Genomic DNA, 21,931 nt, shown 5'->3' with positions numbered 1-21,931 from the left:
CTGCAGTTACAGAGCATGACAGAGGTTTCGGATTTGAGAAAGATTGCCTTAATTCCCATGATCTGAAAATTCTCACATGTAGATATTGCAATTGTAGAATTATTTGGGAATTTAGAGATTATGTACAGAAACATTTACCGTGAGAAGCACAATATTGAAAATGTATTGTGGAAAATAATTTCAAGAGGACCTGGAAACAACGGTGGTGTGAGAAAAAAGGATGGAGAAGCTGATGTAGGGTTTCAGTCTGATGACTTTCTTTCATAAACAGGTCTTTTATGTGTACCTGTACTGGGTAAGCTGACCTTTATTCATCTAGGTTTAGTGAAGAATACACTAAATGTTTGTGTAGGGTAAAACTGGGTATGATGGGCACTCCCCGATTAATGGGCAATCTTCACTATTATGCTAAAAACAAGTTACTGTAGTAAGTGGAAACACTGTAGTGAATACCACCTTTTGTTGCAAAGGATAGAGCAGCAGCGAAAAGAGTGGAAACAGGTTGTGCCAGTTTATTTTCGATGATTTAACACATTACCTACAGCGGATCTAATAAGACACTAAAAAAATTGTCAAAAAATTGTCTTTTTTTGCGGAGCATCTATATATACAGTATCTGGCCATTCGTCACCGGACACCCCATCAGGTGGCATCATGGTGTGGTCGTGATTCTCCTGGTATGGTCTTGGTCCTCTTGTGTTAGTGCGTGGAAACATGAATGCAGATGCATACCAAACGATCCTGGACAATTCTGCGCTACCGACATTGTGGACACAATTCGGTAGTGGTCCTTATCTGTTTCACCACGACAATGCCCCATGTCATACGGCAGGTGTGATCAACACGTGGTTCGAGGATATGGGTGTGCAAAAACTTGATTGGCCCGCCCAAAGTCCTGATCTCAACCCGATTGAGCATCTTTCGGACGAGTTGGAGCGTCGGTTGAGAGCCAGGCCACACCGCCCAAAAAACACTAAAGAGTTGTTTGCCGCTTTGCAAGAGGAATGGAGCAGGATTCCCGTCGAAACCTATCGCAATTTCGTGGACAGTCTTCCTCAGAGGGTTGCGGCTGTACTTGCTGCGAAAGGTGGCCCCACACGATACTGACGGATGCCTGAAACCGGATTAAAGTACTCGTTCCAGGTGTCCGGTGCAGATAGTGTAGACTGTATTTCAAAATGAATGATGGTTGTTTTGCGGCAAGTCATTCTTACAGACATTCTATCATGCTTTTATTAGTCTTTATGAGCAAACAATCCATTCTCAGGGTGGCTACACAGAAATTTCCTGACATTTCGAGGTTTTCAAGGACAAATTTTGTATTTCTTAACTGACAATTTTAAATTAAATCCAAGTATTTGTACATGGAAATAATAAACCCATACAGCTTCCAGGTATGGACTGTATTGAGTATCTAAATTAGCTTACAAGAAATTGATTTCATTTCTCTTCAGATTTATATTCTACCTGGAAAATAGAGCATTTTGAAAATTATTACAATTCACAAGATATGCAGGGTTTTTCTTTTTCCATTTGTGAGATTAAAGTTGTTTAACCTTTTGAAGCCCAAACGTCTCGAACGAGATACCCAAAAGTAACCCTCACGGAACCAAGCGTCTCCATCGAGACGCTGTGTCAAGGTCGTAGTTTTTACGTTATAACTTTTCTATTTTTGGCTAGAATTTCGATTTTATTTTTTTATATTGTTTGTAACACATGTATTTAACAGAAATGGTTTTTTGAATTTTTTGTCTTCATGAAAATGGAGGGGGAAAGGCAGGGAAAGGCGGGGAAAGGCGGGGAAAGGCACTTCTCTTTTGAGTCTCTTTTGAGTCTCTTTTCAAGGTCAATTTTTTGCCGACAAAGGAAGACTGGTTTTGTTGTTCTAAAACAATGCTTTTCGAAGGAAGCTTGTTTATCAGTATCCGATGTCAAAATGAAAGTAGCTTGAATTAGTGGCCATTCCTTTTGGGGGTACAACTCAAGTTACATTGGTCATACGACAATGATGCAAATATTTTTGTTTCTTACATGCCAGCGATAATTTCTATGTGCATTTTGAACAGGGGGGGGGGGGGGGGCGAAACCCCATTTTTAAAAAAGTATTTTCAGGGGATTTCCCCCCTTTCCTCCTATATATATATATATCGTCTAAATCTGTGATTCATTCTGCGTACAACGGTATATCTTTTATATCTCTAGGGCATTTAGTTTCTGAGCTATAGTCATTTCAAGGTACCGCTGCATTTTGAAGCTTGAATCAGTGGCGTACTGACCATTCCTTTTGGGGGTACAACTCAAGTTACATTGGTCATATGATAATAATGCAAATATTTTTATGTTCCTTACATGTCAGCGATCATTTCCATGTGCATGTCGACACTGTCATGTACTTTTTTCTTGGGGGGAGGGGGGGGACCAAATTTTTTTCCCGAAATTTTGGAATTTTGAGAGTAGCCCCCTCCCCCCGCCACATATACGCCAAATTTGCAAAAATTTCATATAGTCAATCTCTGGTTCATTCCGCGTACAACAGTATATCACTCATCTCTCTAGGGCAATTAGCCTCCAATCTACACTCATTTAATTGAAACTCTGCATTTTGCTCAAAATCTGCTCGGGCAATAGAGGCTTACATGTGAAAAAGGCCTTGGGCGGCAAAAGGTTAAGGAAGAATTTTGTAATTACCATTCTTCTTAGCCTTTCTCATTATTATATGTTGATATGTGACATGATTTGTAGATTTCTAACCAACAGTTATTATAAACCTGCAAGAACCATGACTCACTGATTTTCGATGCATTAACTACATAAAGCAAACATTGTCAACCTCCGCTGCAGAGTGGTTATCACACTGCACTAAGATGCCAAAGGTACCAGGTTTGAATCTCTACCTGGGCATGGGTGTTCTTTGCGAGTGTCCCTTTATCCATTTCATCATATCATCTTACATCCTCATCTTCATGATTAGCCAAAAGTGGCAGAAAAATGTTCTCACATTTTCAAAAACACTTTAAAAATCCACTTCCGTTGCTCAACGGAAAGGTTCCCAGCCATCTTGTCAATTACTTGTCACTACTGGCAACTGAACCAAAATTAAAGAAAAACAAATGAATTACAACAAGCACTAATCATGACAGATCCAGATACAAGTTCCATCAGGTTATCTGTAATACTTTCTCTGTTATTAACATTCAAATAGTGTAAACCCCTTTGTGGGACACACTATAAATATATATCTATTTATTATTTCCTTATTCCATAACATTGGGCACTAACTTCCCTCAGTTGTAGCTTAATACTTTTCTCGTGATGTTAAAAGGAGGGTAACTCTCAATGTAAGTAGCAGAAAACAGGTTGCAAATTTTTGTAACATTTACCCGTGCAAATCTTGTGTCGCTTTCTCATATAATTCACTAGAAATATACAGACGTTTAGATTCTTTATTTCGAATAACATGTTAACGTCATTGTAAATTTGTGTTAATCTACGCAAAATCTATTATGTCCGGGGGAGGATACCCTCGTGTGAATTGCTAGATTAAATAAGGTAAAGTGAAGCAAAAGGAGTAATAAAATTTCAGTGGCATCTTTGCAGTGGTGCAGAAGTCTAAGCCTCAGTTTATGCATGAAATTTTTGTCCGATGTTGCACAATGTCAAATATAGAGAGATACATCACACAAAAATTGCATGCATAAACGAAGAAATGTCGTACCACAGACAAAAAATCTGATGTATAAGAGTGCTTGGCATGCATTTTCATTAGGGATGGGACCGATTAATTGGTACTCTATCGATATCAGCCGATATAGGCATATCTGTAAAATTACCGATCCGATATATATTGATAAATATCTGATAGTTGAGTACAAAATTCTGCCATTTTTGTTGTAATTTTTATGGATAATCTCCATGCCCTACTTTTTTAAAAAGTAAATGTCTAAATATGCAATTTCTCTTGCACTGCAGTCACTTTGAAACACACATTTTTTAAGGAGGTCAATGAACCTTTCAGGTTCTTCCAGGACCATTTCTAATTTTATATCGGATCGGTAGAATATCGGTTATCAGTAAATTTGATATCTGTACTTTATCTGTATTGGTCAAAATTTCGTATCGTCCCATCCCTAATTTTTATGTTGTGATGAAATATTTCGTCACAATTAGACATTAGTCAGATGGCAATATCAGGTAAAAATCACATCCATCAATAGAGCCTAAATATTCGTCCAACAAAATGTCTTGCCAGAACACGTGAAGAAAACTCAGATTGCATAAAAGCCCACATTCGTTTCCATTTTCCTTCCAGAATGTCAGACACAAAGCCATACTACGGTGTCAGACGGTGCCACATTGGGTGCCCCTCTTCTGGTAGACAACTCTGCCCCCTTATAGCTCCCATACTAACAAGACAAAATGATAAATCAATACATTTTACATGTGATATTTAGAGGTTCATCAAACGTGTCTGCCCTCTGGAAATTTCTCCTCCATCTCTGATTTCTGGAACTGTGGTTGTGTTCATGCATAATAGGGACCTAAATGTTGATGCCAAGGGCTGGCAAGATTTCCCATTCATTATGAATTCTTTAAATTAAAATGCCTGGCAGGTGCATTGCGTCGCATCCACTGTTCAACATAGAAACATTTGCCATGCACATGCAAATTCTTGTGAAAACAACTTTGGAAAAATTTATGTTCCTACAAATTATTAAATCTGCATTTATTTAATAATGTTTGTCAACAGGATAGTTACAATTCCTATTGTAGAAACATGGCAAAAATAATCATCTGAAGGGTCAGTGTGTTCTCCCAAAAGGATTGTTTGAGTTGGTGTTTTAAGGCCACTTTATGCACAGTAAGGCTAATCGGGTCTTAACCTAGAGTTTAAAGTGGGATCTGAACCAGTGTGTCTCCAAAAAGGAGACATCAAAATGGGTTTTAACTAATCTTCAAATTGTACCAGTCACAACAGGTAATAAAGGTTTTATCCATGCCTGGTAGATATTGTAATGTAAATGCCTTGCAAGTGACATTAACCTTTTGCCGCCCAAGCATCTCGAACGAGATACCCAAAAGTAACCCTCACGGAACCAAGCGTCTCGATCGAGATGATGTGTCAAGGTCATAGTTTTTACGTTATAACTTTTCTATTAGTTTTTCTTGTATGTACGCATTGCTTGCATTATAGAATTATTTTCTTGTAGTTTACGGTTATTACAAGCATAAGAAAACAGTTTTTCTTTGTGACGTTTCAGGAGAACACACGCTCCTTTCATCAGACATTTATTTTCATTTTGACTAAAGATACAGTTATAACAATGGTTAGTAATTTTTAAACAAAAAGAATCAGTGAAAAATACATCCATGCCAATTCAGAACATTCGCGTATAACAATGGATAACATATTTTTAAATTTTTTCCTGAGAGCACAAAGACTATGTTCTAATAATGAGGATATCAAAAATGAAGAAGAAAGGCTTTTTAATATAGCAAAAGAAAATGGCTTTCACACTAACAGAATAAACCAAATCAAAAAACAAGTAGCAAGAAAACTAAAGGAAAAGAGAAATACAGACAAAGATGAAAAATCTGTTGAAAAGAAATTTGTGTGCATTCCATTCCACAAGGGATTCTCACATAAAATTGCAAAAATTTTCAGAAGTTTTGATTTCAAAATTGTTTTTAAATCACCAAGAAGTTTGGAATGTACATTTAATGAATTCAAAATGAGAAACTCTCTACCAGATGTGGAAACCACAGGAATATATAATATAAGTTGTTCATGTTCAAAGGATTATGTGGGACAAACAGCAAGGAAAATGGCAATAAGATGGCACGAACACGATTTGGACATTATAAATCTAAACCCAAGAACAGGTTTGTCAACTCATATCATCGAAGAGAAACATTTGATTAAAAAGAGAAGGGTTTTAAAAAGATTAACGGGAAACACAGAGTTGAATGTCTGGGAAGCTTCGTTCATTGCAGAAGAACACTGGAATAAATTAAATAATCAAAATGGTAATGTAGATCCAGTATGGAGTTTTCTTTTTCACAAATGGAGTAAGCCACCATCTTTGAAATTTAATGTAACAGAAAACATCAAGAGACTGTGTGAAAACAATGATGAATTTGAATTACCTGATGATATTTGGGATTCATAATTTAAAAAATCTCAAAAATACAACAGACTGCTTTTTTTCACAGTTAAGTTGCTATATTACAACAATGTAACATTGACAACGTCCATTATATAACGGATTCTTTTTGTTTAAAAATTACTAACCATTGTTATAACTGTATCTTTAGTCAAAATGAAAATAAATGTCTGATGAAAGGAGCGTGTGTTCTCCTGAAACGTCACAAAGAAAAACTGTTTTCTTATGCTTGTAATAACCGTAAACTACAAGAAAATAACTTTTCTATTTTTGGCTAGAATTTAGATTTTATTTTTTTATATTGTTCCTAACACATGTATTTAACAGAAATGGTTTTTTGCATTTTTTTTGTCTTCATGAAAATGGAGGGGGAAAGGCATCTCTTTTCAAGGTCAATTTTTTGCCGACAAAGGAAGACCGGCTTGTTGTTCTAAAGCAATGCTTTTTCATTCCCTCCTGCTAAGTGCATTCGAAGGAAGCTTGTTTATCAGTATCCAATGTCAAAATGAAAGTTTTCCGTGAGGGCGCAAGCAGAGGGTGGGGGAGGGGGAAGACTGGTTGTTGAATCTGCGTTGTGAGAATGGAATTTCGAAGCATGCTGAAGAAAATCTTTGTTTTTTTTTTAGCACAAGTGTCCACAAGTGGCAACAGGGGTTACCCAGCATTGTCTAAAAATAGAATTTCAAGCAGCTGCAAGAATTGGCACTCATTTTTTTACTACGTTCTAGCTTTTCGTCCGTGAATGTTGTGCGTAGGTGTTGTTTTGTGCCCAAGTGCGATGACATTTTTTGAGTGGTGACAATTTTTTTAAATAATTTGTGGGAGTTTTCTCCCTTCCCTCTCCATATATAAACCAAATTTGCATCAATTTTGCATTTTGTGCATTTTGACATTTTTTTCGGGGCGGGGGAAACACCATTTTTTTAAAGAAAAGTATTTTGGAGAGGATTTTCCCCCTGTCCCCCTCCATATGTACGCCGAATGTGCATAAATTATATATCATCTGAATCTGTGATTCATTCTGCGTACAACGGTATATCTTTCATATCTCTAGGGCATTTAGTTTCTGAGCAATAGTCATTTCAAGGTACCGCTGCATTTTGAAGCTTGAATCAGTGGCGTCCCGACCATTCCTTTTGGGGGTACAACTCAAGTTACATTGGTTATATGACAATGATGCAAATATTTTTCTGTTTCTTACATGCCAGCGATAATTTCTATGTGCATTTTGAACTTTGCATATCCTTTTTTTCGGGCGGGCGTAAGATGCCCTACCAACTAAACAGGGAGGAAACAATTGGGAAGTCATGTAAAGGTGCAGTACTAACATGGAAGACAATTTCACAGTTAGTGCAAGGTTCTTTTTTCTTTTAAAAAAAAATGAAACCTCATGAGAATATTAAATATTGTAAATCAATGCAAGAGAAAAATTAAAAATTATAAACTTACTATGATCTTTATCTTCAGCATATCTTGCAGCAATTCGTGCTGATGATCTCCTTACTGTTCGAGAAATATTACCCCGATCTCGTTTCCTCAGATTGACTGATTGAGGCATCTTAAAAGTTACTTCGTCATCTGATGAAGTGCATGGAATGTGTTCTACAAAATACGAAGAGGATAGAAATTAATATGAATTCAGACATGTAAATGTATAACTTTTACTCGGAAGAACAATTTAGTTAAATGCACAGTTTTATATGGTCATTGATAAGGCCACAGATTTATGTTAAATAAAAGATCAAGATATGACACTTTCCCCAGAGTATTTAGCATAAATTTATACTGTAACTTAAAATTTCCTTACCCCCCTGAATATACAGAAACCTACTAAAAATCTACTTTTCCAGAAAAAGGAAATTCCCTTACTTTTCCAAGTTTTCCAGATTGGTAGGCACCCTGTATTATAGCATCTGAAATATCTAAAAGTACATATATACACAATGAAAACTGAAGTATTCTTACCAGACGTGCTGAGAGATAAGTCTGTCTTCCTCCGCTTGCTTCTTCTGGTGCTTCTTGTTGAGGATTTTCTCGGAACAGCCTCAGATCTGGCAGTATTGCCAGCCTATTGTAGGGGAAAGAAAATAAATTTATCAGACCCTATTTAAATTTGCATGGTGGATGCTACATGTGACAACTTATTTGCTCAAAAACAGGCAATAATACAGGGTGTACACAAAGTGCCTGACACATTTTAATTATTAATAAATCAGAAACTAATGAAGATACAAATTAACTGGTGGCAATGATAGATAAACTCATTTTATGTCCTGTATGAGTACACTTCTGTGTGCTCCTTTTGTTGCATGGAGAATGTCAAGACAATAATAGATTTTTTCAAACGTTTGGGTCAGCATGTCGACATCCAGAGTCGCTATCACGTTGTTAATTCTGGCTTTCAGTTCATATGTTAATCACTTTTGTGAGGTTCTAGAATTGTCAACAGTTTGCGAAAACTTGTAAAATAAAGGTTCAGCCAAGCTTATAATACTCAAAATAATTAATGTGGTACAAGTCACAGTGCTTTCTTTCAGGATATTTTTCTCAAATCATGCTAGAAATAGTCTTTTAACAAGAAATAATACAAACCTATATCCAAGAAACAAAAAATCAAAAGGGACTGAAATATTTAGATAAAACATTGAACGAACAAAGCTTATAATTTTGAAATGTGGTAGCACTTTATATATCAGTCACTTCTGTATGTGGGCAAGCCACATAGTTTCACCTGTAACGATCAACTTTTACAATAAATTTTTCCATATTTAAAACAAAGGAGAATTTAGTACATTTTATTGAAATGTCGTGAAAGTAGAATAAAGTTAACTGTGGTATAATTAAATCAAACACTTTTCAAATTATTCATTTCATTTCTCAAAATTTAGTATGTGTACAGGTGTTTTGTTTTCTTTCCAATGCCTTGCACTGAGACAGTGACTCCTCCCTCCCTCCAGTTCAGTGCATTGATTTGAACGTAATGGGTTGCTTGCCCATGTAGGATAAATGTTATTTGTGGTTAGGAGCTCTATACCCAAGAAGTATAGCACTCTCATAATCTACCAAAATTACTTTTTTTTCTTAAAAATAGGGGGTGTGGGGTACTGAAGTAAATACAATGCATACATATACTTTTATATTTTGACCATTTTTGACATTTTCAAACCTTTTTAGAGATTACAATTTCAAGTTTTGTGCATAAAACTTTCAGGAGCATTATGACAATACTTGCACTGTAAATTCACAATAAAATTATTGAAACAGAATGCACGATTTTGGAGGAACATGAGTGGGGTGGATGGGCAAAGAAAGGCAAGTGACCATGATAACATGTTTCTGCAGCTAGAAAACTTGACAGACTGGAATGCTATTGCATGTGAGTGAAATTGAACAATGTGTTCAATTTGTCACCATGTTTTAAGATGGTGGATGAGAGACATTTAACATGCCTTGCCAAGTCTCAGCTCCGTTAGGACATTACTTGAGCTTGAAGTTTTTAATAAAAACTAATATATTGTGTGGTTTAGGAAGGGTGGGGGGAAATCAGCAATTTTGAGACTACGATATCTGTAGCAAATTTAGAGTTTTAAAGCTGAAATTCATGTCACAAATAGGTACACATTTTTCATATTCTGAGGTAGCTCCAAATTCTGACGTCACTCAAATATCTGCATAAACTACATTTTTGGGCAATAAGAAAAGATAAATATTTTAGGGCATTTCTTAAGCTATGGTGTGACAAATATTTTTTTAACATATAGTGCATATGTATGTTGGGATCCAAATGGGGGCCACTAAGGTTTTGTCCATGGGAACTGTTAGTTTCATAGCAACGAGATATTTTGGAGGATGGATACGGTATTCCATTAGGATGAAATCAGTCAAGACAAATATGTCAGCCTTATAATTTTGGCATGGTTAATACACGGAGGAGATATTTAAACTTGAAACATACACAAAAATAATGGGAAAACAAAGTTGTGAACAAACTGCATTGAAGCAGATTTTAAAATGTGTGTGCAGCTACCATATGTTGTATAGTAGGTAAAGGTAAAGTTCCCCGTGCATATAGCACCGTGCCAAAGGCACATTCAGGGGATATGGGGGTAGGGCCCAACATATTCTTGATCTCTGCCATTTTAGAGGTGATGTGATCACAACCAAACTCCAGCTGCCTTTACAACCCAGGGCCCATTGATTTGAAGCTGGGTGAGTTCCAGAGCTGCTTTATGCAGGGACAAGACCGGAAAAATTCTGACCTCAAATCACCTACCCCAATATTCGAACCCAGGTCTTCTGCATGGTAGTCAGCCAGCCTGTAGACTTATTTTATATTTGTAATAAAAGTAATAACCCCAAGCAGTAGTATCCCTCTTTTTCTCTCAATTTTCTGTATTTTCTCTATTCTCATTGGGATAAACTCAAACAACCACGTCCGAACCAGGGACCCCTGGCATTGCAACATGCTGTGCTAACCACTCTGCCACGGAGGTTGACCAAACCACCACAGCTATCAAGTATTAGTATAGTATAGTATAGTATTGCTTGCAAATGCACAATACTGGGAACTGATCATAGATCTATTAACTGTTACGCCATCCAGCAAGAGTAGAATCAAACTATTGGTCAAATTTTTCAGGACATAGTATTTTGGATAATTTAATCATTTGTCCCGCACTCTGGCTGTGCGGTCATGCTTTGGGTTCTGGCTATGGGACGTGTGCAGGTTTGAGTCTCCTGAGATTTCAGCCTGTGTACGAGACTGGTGAACACACCATCATGATTAAATTTGGTAGCTACGAATGAGTAGCGTAGCCCAGCCATGAAAACCTACGATGACTACTGGGGGTTTGTCGTGCTGACCACATGTCACCCGTAACTGGTTGGATGATCTCCCACCTCAGTGTTGCAGCACGAGTTTATGATTTTGGTTTAATCATTTCAAAGTGTGAGACCTTGATCGTCAATTCCTAACTATGTTAACAGAAAATAGTAAATAGTTTTTTACTCCGTGAACTAAAACAATACAAATTGAATGTTCCAATATATTACTATCAGGGAGAAATTTATTTAATTTTTAAACCATATATATATTTATAAACATAACCTGAAAAAAACCCAATAAAATCCAGTTTTGACCGGATTTTGTCTGAAAAAAAATAAACCGAAAAACTCAACAGGGTTGGGTTTAAAAAAACAATGACAAAATGCCAACCCTAGTTTTGTCAGGTGATCTCGTTGGCCAAGGAATCTGACCAAGTCAAATTCATCTTTTCTGAAAGAGTGTGTTCAAAACAACGAACAATGTTGACAAACCTTACAAAAGTGATGAAACTAAAGCCAGAATAAACAGTGATATCTACTGTGGATGTCTACATACTGACCCGAACAGGTGAAAAATCCATTGTCTTGACATTCTCTGTGGGACAAAAGGAGCACACATAGAAGTGTACGGCTACAGGACATAAAACTGAGTTTATCTATCATTGCCACCAGTTAATTGTATCTTCATTAGTTTCGGATTTATTAATAAATAAAATGTGTCACACTTTGTGTACACCCTGTATTACTTTTAAACTCATCCATGATAATAAATTAGCAAAAAGAATCTACAAGCTTATTTAGAAGGCATAATAGTCGCAACAGGCATTAAATTTTAACATTATTCAACACTCAAGCACTGACCAAGGCAACATTGATTGTATAAAAAATACACTAACACTTCAGACAAACATTCACTATCATGTATTTTGCTACGTCCTACCACGTAATCGCCACACTCTAAACACTTCAATTAGGAGGATGGCAAAAGTCTACCCATAAGTGCTAACTTTCTTAACCTTTTACACGCCGAATTGTCTTTGGATTTGAAATTAATGAGTTTATCAGTAATGTTTGTCTCTTTGGTGTACATTAAAGAGAATTATTAAAAAAAAATTGTTATTTTTTATTTTCTCTATATGTAAACTGGAGTGTTCCCAATTGGGAACATTGGCGTTTCATGTGAAGTATTATTACAGAGTTTTCTAATTATAATTCAACTGGACCAGCATATTTTCCGTTTATATATTAGCATAGTAAATGTACAGAAATATTACATATAAGCTTACAGAGAGAGAGACAACATTACAACCTTCAAAATACAAAATACTAATACAAATACATAATTGTATAAATATGAGAAAACATCATTGTGTAATTTTACTCAAGGAGAAAATGATTTCTTTTATTGAAAATGTAGCAGTACCAAATTTTAAATATATGTAGTTTACACATTTGAAAATGAAAAAAAAAAAAATACACACACACACAGAGAATGTCCTAAACTGGTGATAAGCCATGGAAAGCTGGGAAGCAGTGTAAATGCATATTTCTTGCACACTCGCGACATTGTAGGCGAGCATTTTTTTTTTGGCAAAATGCACACCTTCCTTGTCCTCCTTCAATCAGAAAATGACCATCAGTTTTCCTCATAGACCCTGGGATTTCAAATCGTGGTCCTGGCCTCAAAGATGTTCGTGGATTTTTACGAATGAGGACGGTAGCTACTTCTCTTCGAAAATCCAAGTGATTCTTTGAATTCTTCCCATGAAGTTCTTGGTGAATTTTCCAGGCTGCAACAACTGCCACATTCAAAGCATTGGAAAATAAATTCCACCACCATTTTTCCCCTCGCAGCTGAGGTCTGTAGCTGGACAGCATACGGTCTAAGACATCAATGCCCCCCATTCCTTTATTGTACTTCCGTACTGTATGGAAAAGCAGCGACGTTTTACGATTAAATCCACTCAAAAATGGCTATGGTACTTTCACAGGAGAAAAGTTGAAAAATATTTTGTCCATTTGCCCTTGTACAGTATCAATTACCAAACTTCTTCTCCAATCGCCAAAGAGAATACGCAATCCTGCTCGACCAAGTATAGGTTTTAAATCATTTAAATCTCCTACTATAAACGGCATTTCATAACTCAGAGAGTTATAGTTGACAGGTAAGGAAATTTGACCCTCAAACTTCAACTTTTCTCCTGTGATAGTACCATAGCCATTTTTGAGTGGATTTAATCTTAAAACGTCGCTGCTTTTCCATACACTACTCTTAGGTAGAATATTAGCATAACTTCCTGTATCCACTATGAATTTAACTGGTTCATTGCAGATATATAGCTGAACATGTAAGGGTTGAATCTCATTGCATAATAACTCCTCAACATGCTTGCTACTTTCTTCACTTTTATGCTGTACAGTATTTATTACATTTATACTGAATATATTGTGCTGGCTTCCACTGTAATCAAAATTATTACCTCGGGTTTTGTTTATCGCATCTTCCTCCTCAGGGGGTGTAGAAGAAGATCTTACATTAGATGTAGTCTTATTTAAATATTGCACAGCTCTTGAGGTGTAGTTAGGTTGTTTTTGATGCATGAAATCTGCCTTCTTCCCAGATGATCTTTTATCTACATCCTTTATTTCATTCTTGTATCTACAAACATTTGAAAAATGATTTATCTTGCCACAAAATCTGCAAGCTTTTCCCATAGCTGGACAACCTTCAGCTCCGTGTTTTGTTTTCGAACCACATCTATAGCAAATCCAGTTAAAATTCCTTGGACTATCCTGTTGCAATTGTCCTTTATAACATTTCTTTACCTCTAATTTGCTCTTGTACATACTTCTTGGTGTGTATGTGTTAACTTTGTGGATGTTTGAATCTTGCTGAATATGGCTACCAAATCTGTCTAGCACTTCATGATTCCTAATGTAGTCACAAACATCTTTGTACGTCTTTGGAGTCTCCATAATTAACTTCCTTTTTAATGTACCTTCCTCAAGTCCAAAAATGGTTTGCTGCTTTAATTCTTCATCAAAATCTTCTGGTTTAAACCCACATGTTAATGAAAACTTTTTAATTCGTGATATATAGTCATCCATTGATTCACCATGCTCTTTTTTAGCATTTTTAAATTTATATATCTCAAGCAACTTGTTTGTTTTAGGTTCATAAATATCAACGAGTTCTGTCAGCAAAACTTCGACAGGAAAACTACTAGGATCATTTGGAGCTAATTTAATATACAATGCCTCATACGCATTATTTCCAATCACTGATAACAATAAATGAACCTTTTTATCTTTAACTTCTTGTGCTTTTAAAAATGATTCAAATCTTCGCACATAAGCTTTAATATTACTTCCTACCTTATAGGATTCGAAGAATGGCAAGGTATTCATTTTTCAAACTTCTTACAGTAGATTTGAATCTTCTATTCAACTACAATAATCTTATTAAATAATTGTTCAACTCACAAATGTATCCAATCCATCGTTGCCACTTATCACGTATTCTTCTTCTTCTTTTTCTTCATGCCCCTCACCGCTTGTATGGTAGCAGTCTTGGGCAACGGTCTGAAAACATTGAGGGCTGGAAATTCGCACACTAGTATGAACAGCACAGTATTTTGTTACACGTCACTTCACTGTCACTGTAACACTGCAATGATGAGGGATTATATCAAAAGCGAAGTTCACACTGCCGAGCAAATCCATAGAGAATCCACATAGTAGAGGGGGAAGGTGATGAAAGTAAAGAGGACAAGGAGAGGAAAAGGAACCTTTTTTCGAAGGAGTCTGTGAGAGAGTGCCTGACGTTGTGTATTCCATAACGGGCATTGGAAAAATAAATGGGTGGGGGTTTGTTTATGTTCTCCACAGGTACAACTGGGAGAGGGAGTTTGGTGAATTCTTGCCAGATGGTCGTTTGTGGTCACGTGTCCCATTCTAAGGTGTAGGATACAAGTGATCACTTCACAAGGCATTTTTAGGTGATGAAACCAGGGTCGAATAGGGAGTTTATCGATGAACCATTTATAAGTAGTGGTTTTTGCCACTGCGGCATGAACCCAATTTTCCCACTGGGAATGAATTTTTTTTTGACCCGAGGTAAGATATCAGTATATGCAAGTCGGATAGGAGAGGGGGAAGGAACGTCCACAGCTGTTTTGGCATAAAGATCCACTAGGTCTTGATAAGGATTAAGATTGCTATGCGCTTTGACATAAGTGAACTGTACGCGTTGGTCGTTGTGGTGGAGGTGAAAGTACTACTGTAAAATTAAGGTGGGAAAGAGTTGCAAACGATAAGCTGCCTTACCACAACGAGCGATCGTAAATAATACACTGAGGGCATCTGTGAGAATTAAAGTTTGCGGGTAGTGTGCTTCACGAGCGTGGAGCAAAGCCTGATAAATGGCATAGCACTCTGCCGAGTAAATAGACGCTTCTGACGATAAGGAAAATTGACGTACAACATTGTATCGAGGAACATAAAAGGCACATCCAATGCGGTCGGCATCTTTGGAACCGTCTGTGTAATTAAAAGTGTAGTCTGGCCATAATTCTTTGTAGTATTTGTGTCGACCGAAGAGGGGCGGTGAGTATCGGTAAAGTGTAAATCAAAGGAGATGTAAATGTGAAGCTGAGATGGTAGGCATCTCGATCAATATTATAACAAGACAAAAAGAAAAGCCGAGGGCGAAAGCGATCGAGGGTTAAAGTTTCGTTCAGTTGTCGTTGAATAGCGAATACGGTATTGAAGGGGTGAGGGTGTCGTTCCCATGTTTTCAATATGTATTTCATAGTAGAGTATTGGTATCTGAAGGAGAGAGACGGTTCAGCACTCTCTCCATAAACGCTAACATTGGGACTAGATGCCATTAAGCCGAGGCAAAGGCGGAGTGCCTGACGTTGTAAAATATCCATTTTTTGTAGCCAGCGATCAGACATCCCGCCCAATACGGGAGCCGAATAATCAAAAAGTGAACGAAAACAATTCTTATAAAACAATAACATAATGGAGGCCCCCCATTTAGTAGTGGCAAGCCCTTTCAAAATGTTTAACAATTTTTTCCCTCTTGTGAGCAAATATGTAAGATGTGGTTGCCAAGTTACTTTACGGTCAAAATGAATCCCTAAGTATTTACAGGTTTGAACCACCAGAATTTGATGTAAATGAGTTAAATTGTTAGGATAACGAGTAAGCATATACTGATTGAAAATAATGATCTGAGATTTCTCCGGGGAAAATGATAAACCGCGTTGCGATAATTGATCTCGTAATTGAATGATAAAGTTGCGTAAGTCTAAGATACCTCGAGTGGCATCTGATGTACTATTATAGAAACAAAAATCGTCAGCATATTGAAGGATATGATGATTAGAATTTAGTGTTTGATGTAAGTATTGTGTATATATATTAAAGAGAATTGGACTCAGTGGGGAGCCTTGTGGGACACCACTCCGGATTAATCGTGGTACCGTGACATTATGGGGAAACCAAAAAACCAATATGCATTCTTGATATAAATGCCATATTAATTGTGCTACCACCGGATGAATATGAAGAGTATCAAGAATTTGGTATAATATAGGAATTTGAACCGAATCGTAGGCGTGAGCAACATCTATGAATAAACTAAAGCAATATTGTCGCAATATTTGGCTATTCTGGAGTGCCACTGTAAGGGTACATATAGCATCTTGACTGCCAAGCCCGGTGCGAAAACCCATTTGGGAGGGAGGAAAAAAATTGAGTTTCTCTAAATTCCAAGATATTCGGTGTTGTAAAGTTCTTTCAAATAGTTTAGCCATAACTGGTATGAGAACAATAGGGCGGTAAGACGTAGCATGTATAGCTGGTTTATTTGGTTTTAATATCGGAATAACAACATGTTGGGTCCAACCTCTCGGGATTTTACCCCTACGATAAACAGAGTTAAAAATCGCAGTGAGAATATTAAGTCCTTGTTCTGGTAAATGTTTGAGGATGTCATAAGTGATACCACCATATCCTGGGGCAGTAGATGGGGTGTTCTCTAGAATATGTTGAAGTTCCGGTATTGTAACAGCAGGGAAATCTGCTGTGAATGTAATGTTTGTCTGGTCCATAAAAGGGGGAGGTAAGGTGACTGTAGGAGGTGTGAGGAGATCCATAAATTCAACTTCCCAGGCAGTATTAATCGGTTGGGGACGAGGAACATGGGGGTGTCGTAAAGAGTTGAATTTGCGCCAAATGACTCCGACTGGGAGATTCATATCAAGGGACTGACAATAGTTTCCATGCCTGTCGTTTTGCTTTGGTATATGTATTTTTTGCGATAGTCTGAATGTTGTGTAGTACGAGCCAGGTTTCGGGCGTGGGGTGTTTGGCATAAAGTTTTGTGAGTGCTTTTTTTCTGTTTTTGATGGCGGCACATTGAGTGTTCCACCAATGAATCTTGGGAAAACGATCGATGGTAAAAAAATTTTGGCGAGTGCCGCTCCGATCAAGAGCTAACGTAATCATGTGGAGGAATTGGGTATATGTCATAGTCCGGTGGGAGGGTGTAGTATCCGTATAATATAATTTAAGAAAATAAGATCAGAAGGTGGTCCAGTTAATAGAGTTACGTGTCCATCGACGGACAGGAATGTCAGTCACGCCTGTATTCGAGAAATTATTCGGTAAACAGAGAAAGATCGGAGTGTGATCACTCCCTCGTAAGTCAAAATCATTGATCCAATTGATATGAGAGAAAAGGTAAGGGGATACTAATGTGAGATCGATACTGGTCGGGCGCGAACCATTGTGTGGATAGTGGGTGGGTGTACCGTCATTCATAATAATAAAATCATTCTCAATGATCCAGTTTTCAATGGTGTAACCTAATCGATCTGTCAGGACATTGCCCCACAGCTGGTGATGGCTGTTAAAATCACCGGTTATTAAATAGGGTCCTGGGAGGAAAGTAAGAAGTTCATTGAGGGTGGATAACGGGATGGTCTGCGAAAAGTGGTGGGGAGGAATATAAAGGGATATGAGTGAATAAGTGATGATGGAATTGAATGCGTACAGCAACAATTTTGACGTTATAATATTGAATCAAAGGAAGCGAAGGGGGGAGAGAAAGAAGAGAGTGTGGAATATTTTCATGTACGTAGATAGCAACACCTCGTTGTGTTGGGGGGAAAGGAGGACCGTAGGAGATAAAATGTGGTAATCTGTAGTTCTCATATCGTGAGCCTTTCACCTCTTGTAGGCTAAGAATGTGGGGTTTATAATCCGCCAGAAGTCGCTGTAATTCAACTGCGGACGTTCCATTGAAAAATGACAGGAAATAACATTGTGGAGGAAAGAGAGAGAGAGAGAACAAAAAGAACACATGAAGGCGTTCTATACCGGGACATTCTAACGGCCCGATATAATAGAAAGTAAATGTGTCGTAAGATCTTGAATTTTGCGAATTAATTGTTCTTGTTCTGTGAAGTCGTGAAGTTTAATAGCCGAATTCCAAAGGTGCGGGATAAGGTCCAGGAGAGAGTGATATAGGGATTGGTGATCGCTAGATAATGTCTGATAGTCAGAACTACTGCGATGGACGTCTTGAGACTGGAGACTTGTTCCTGGCATAGCGTTTTTTAGCGGAAGCTGAGGGTTCCGCGGCCGTGGAGATACCGGGGGAATTGCCCGTTTTCCTACGGGTAAGGAAGGACAAATTTCATCCTTTCCTATCGATTGAGAGGGGTGGGCTACCACATTTATGTCATTATCAGTGTCCGAACTGGAACTGGAGGCATGTCAACGATCCAAGTGTTCAGCACCAGGACGCCTAATCTTTGTTAGCAAACTTCTGTGTGGCCGATAGCGGGGTCTGGAAAATTTGGTGTGGTTGGCGAGACCCACCGAGGTGTGGGTGACACTGGGGCCTACTTCCGGGTGTAAAGGACTAAGTTCTTCTGTTGTCAACGCTGTGAAAGGATTTTCCCAAGCGCTACGAGTGGCCCAAGTTGACTAGGAGTCGTATTGAGTTTGCTGGGTTTGAGGGGTGGAAAGTCCCGTTTATTATAAATCGGGTTTAGGATCGCTTCCCTGGAAGGAGGGGCCAAATATGTTCCCAAGATTTTTTGTCTTGCGTCATGGTAGGATAAATTTTCCATGGCCATTTTATTTTGGATTTGGGATTCCTGGCACCAAATTTCACAGGTGCGATCAAGGGCACCATGACCTTGCTTACAGTTAATACAAAATGGGGGCTCGTTACAAGGGGTATCATGGATTTCAGATCCGCAATTACTGCAGATAGGTTTTGACCTGCATTGGGCCCTGCCGTGCGAGTATCTCATACAAACGGAACACTGCAACACTGCCCTGACCCGGGGTTTGACTACCAAGACTTCACTGTTGATAAGCACCTTTTCTGGAAGAAATTTTCCATGAAAGGTGAGACAAACTAATTTGGTATCAACTAATCTAGCTGTTCCATCGTCATTCCAAAGTTTTTTCTTAAGACGTTTCGCACTGATAACTGGAAAGGGTGAAGCTATTCCGTCAAGGACATCCTGTTCCGTTACATCCAACTCTATGCCATAAACTAAACCTTCTCGTTGAACTAAACTTTGAGGAATTTTTGCCCGGACTTCAAGAAGGTCGAGGAAGGGGGCATTTTTGACAAAAGCGTTGGCATGTTCTGCGGAATTAAATGTCACACGCACTCGGTTTTTTCCACTTTGTTCAATCAAATAGACAGGAATATCGGCCTTTCTCAGCCTATTGCCGAGACTGCCGGCAGAAAGTTTGCCAATATTTCGATTCAATCCCTCTAATAACACGACATAGGGTCCAGGGATATCTGAAGAGTACCAGTAAACTAAGGGACTGCGTGGATCCTGTGTGGGCCGCGAAATTTTTTCGTGCACTGTAGGCTCCTCACTTACCTCATGTGTCCGTTTACCTGGGCCTTTAGTTAATTCAAGCATGGATATATCTTCTATGTCGTGGTGGGGGTTGGTGTGGCCGACTTGTGCCAATTCTACAAGTCCGGCAGCCGCAGACCGTTCCTGTTCGTCCATCATGGTAAGTAGTTAAATGAGGCCGGCAATTGCCGGCTTCCTCACGACACGAATTTAAATTCCCGCAAGATGCACAGAAATAACACTGAAACACATATCAACGGGATATGACTTATAGTAATGGGATTGATCCTATCTCACACACAAAACTACAGTTTCAGCGCACTCGATCACTATTTGATCCTATCACTGTGAACGCCGAAAACCGAATCTTATCACGTATTGATTCAAAGAACTTATTTAATGAAACAATTGGGTTCGAACATTTTTATATTAACTCCATAACACATGTATAAAAAATCAACAACCAGTAACTATAACAACAATAATATATATGGCTGTTTCAGCCCATGGCTTCATAACTTAAACTAATATATAACACGTACTAAGTGAGGTTCAGGGACAACAATCCTCTTCCTTGATTGCAGAGAGAACCACTTTGCTGTTCCTAATGGCAAATATGTCTGGTAGTTGGATGCCAAGGTGACTACGGAATTATCATTCCATCTACACATGTAAATATCACCATCACATCAAAGTCAAACTCTCCTCTTTTCTTTTTCTTCATTTCATTTGTTGGAACCAAGGGACATCTACCAGTCCTTCCTTCTCGTACTGTACCTATTACTTTGAACCCCTATATTTTCAGCTCTTTCAGCAATGTGTATGAGGTAAAGAAATTACCAAACAAAACTTCAACTTGCAGAGGATTAGTGACAACATTCAATAAGAGTTAGATTCATCTTCTTCCTTTTCTTGATAGATTTTCATAACATAAGGATATCCATCACTTGGACTAAGAGTCCAGATTTTGAATCCGAAACGAATCTGTTTTCCCTTTATGAACATCTTGCAAGAATGATGCCCATAATAGGGAACCATTGATTTGTCGATGCTGAGTTGTTTATGAAAAATTCCATATTGCTGAAGATTGTTGTTTAGCTCATCATATAATGGTGACATTTTTCCAAAATTTTGAGCTGCTTATAGGCACGTCATTGAAGAGAGATGCTCGAGGTATGTCTCTGGTAAAATTTTATGAAACAACTCAATAGGTTCCAGTGGCAGTGTTTGACGGATAAGCACTGAAATGAATCATTGCAATGGAGCGAATTGCTTTCTATAACCGTAGACTTCTTCCACGAAGGATGTCCAACCTGTTTACTTGATGCCCCTTTAGCCTTTCTTGATGTGGTTGTCTGAAGAGACTACGGAGTAGATTGTTCCACGTTAGTTGTGACAACCAATTCACCACACACATCTGAAGGAACCTCTTCTTCCAAAACGTTGTCATCAATTTTCTCCTCATCGGTAAGATCCGCAGTTTCTTCTGAAGGCAACTGACAAATATCCACTACATCTCCAATGTCTTCAGTATCGTCATCAAAAATTTCATTCAAATACTGAAAAGCTGCTTCCAATGTTAGGAAACGATTCGAAGCCATGTTGTTCGTACAAATGTTGTTGAAAGACTGAATTTTATAACAACGAGACAGCATGAATCAACAGAAGCAGCTAACAGAACGTGGCACAAAACACGCCGGGATCTTTGTTATACAAACAATGTAAAAACAATTATTTCAAATGTACTTGTAGCCAACAATAAGCATGATTTTATTTCCATTGTTGACCAAGTTACAAAACAATCTTGCCTCACAACTGTGAGAGGAAAATTTTTCTTCAGTTTTTTGTGCGAGTTATTTGTTGTCTGTAACCATTGTTCATGCAAAACGCCAATGTTCCCATTTGGGAACATGATAATAAACTTAGGTCGAGACTAATAGAAATCAATGAAAAACCCATTCTAATGCATTTCATGTAATACTAGCATTATGTTCTGCCCGATATTGTACAAAGAAGAAAAAAGTAATTTATTTGGGTGTAAAT

The 21,931-nt window shown here is 37.9% G+C and overlaps 1 protein-coding gene across 1 annotated transcript in view; it reads right to left on the bottom strand.

Moving 5' to 3' along the window:
• LOC146000006 (uncharacterized) overlaps positions 1-21,931 on the bottom strand; it is a 77,033-nt gene that overhangs the window by 36,261 nt on the left and 18,841 nt on the right. Inside the window, exons 3-4 of the mRNA XM_083137310.1 lie at positions 8,127-8,229; positions 7,611-7,763 (exon numbers count right to left, since the gene is read on the bottom strand). Of these exons, the coding sequence (XP_082993436.1) occupies positions 7,611-7,763; positions 8,127-8,229 (256 nt within the window). The remainder of the gene's footprint in view (positions 1-7,610; positions 7,764-8,126; positions 8,230-21,931) is intronic.

This window comes from Lepisma saccharinum, chromosome 16 (assembly GCF_977018435.1).
Source record: "Lepisma saccharinum chromosome 16, izLepSacc3.1, whole genome shotgun sequence".
NCBI lineage: Eukaryota > Metazoa > Arthropoda > Insecta > Zygentoma > Lepismatidae > Lepisma > Lepisma saccharinum.
Note: the sequence above shows the minus strand (reverse complement) of the source record. Positions and strands in the feature narration are given on the sequence as shown.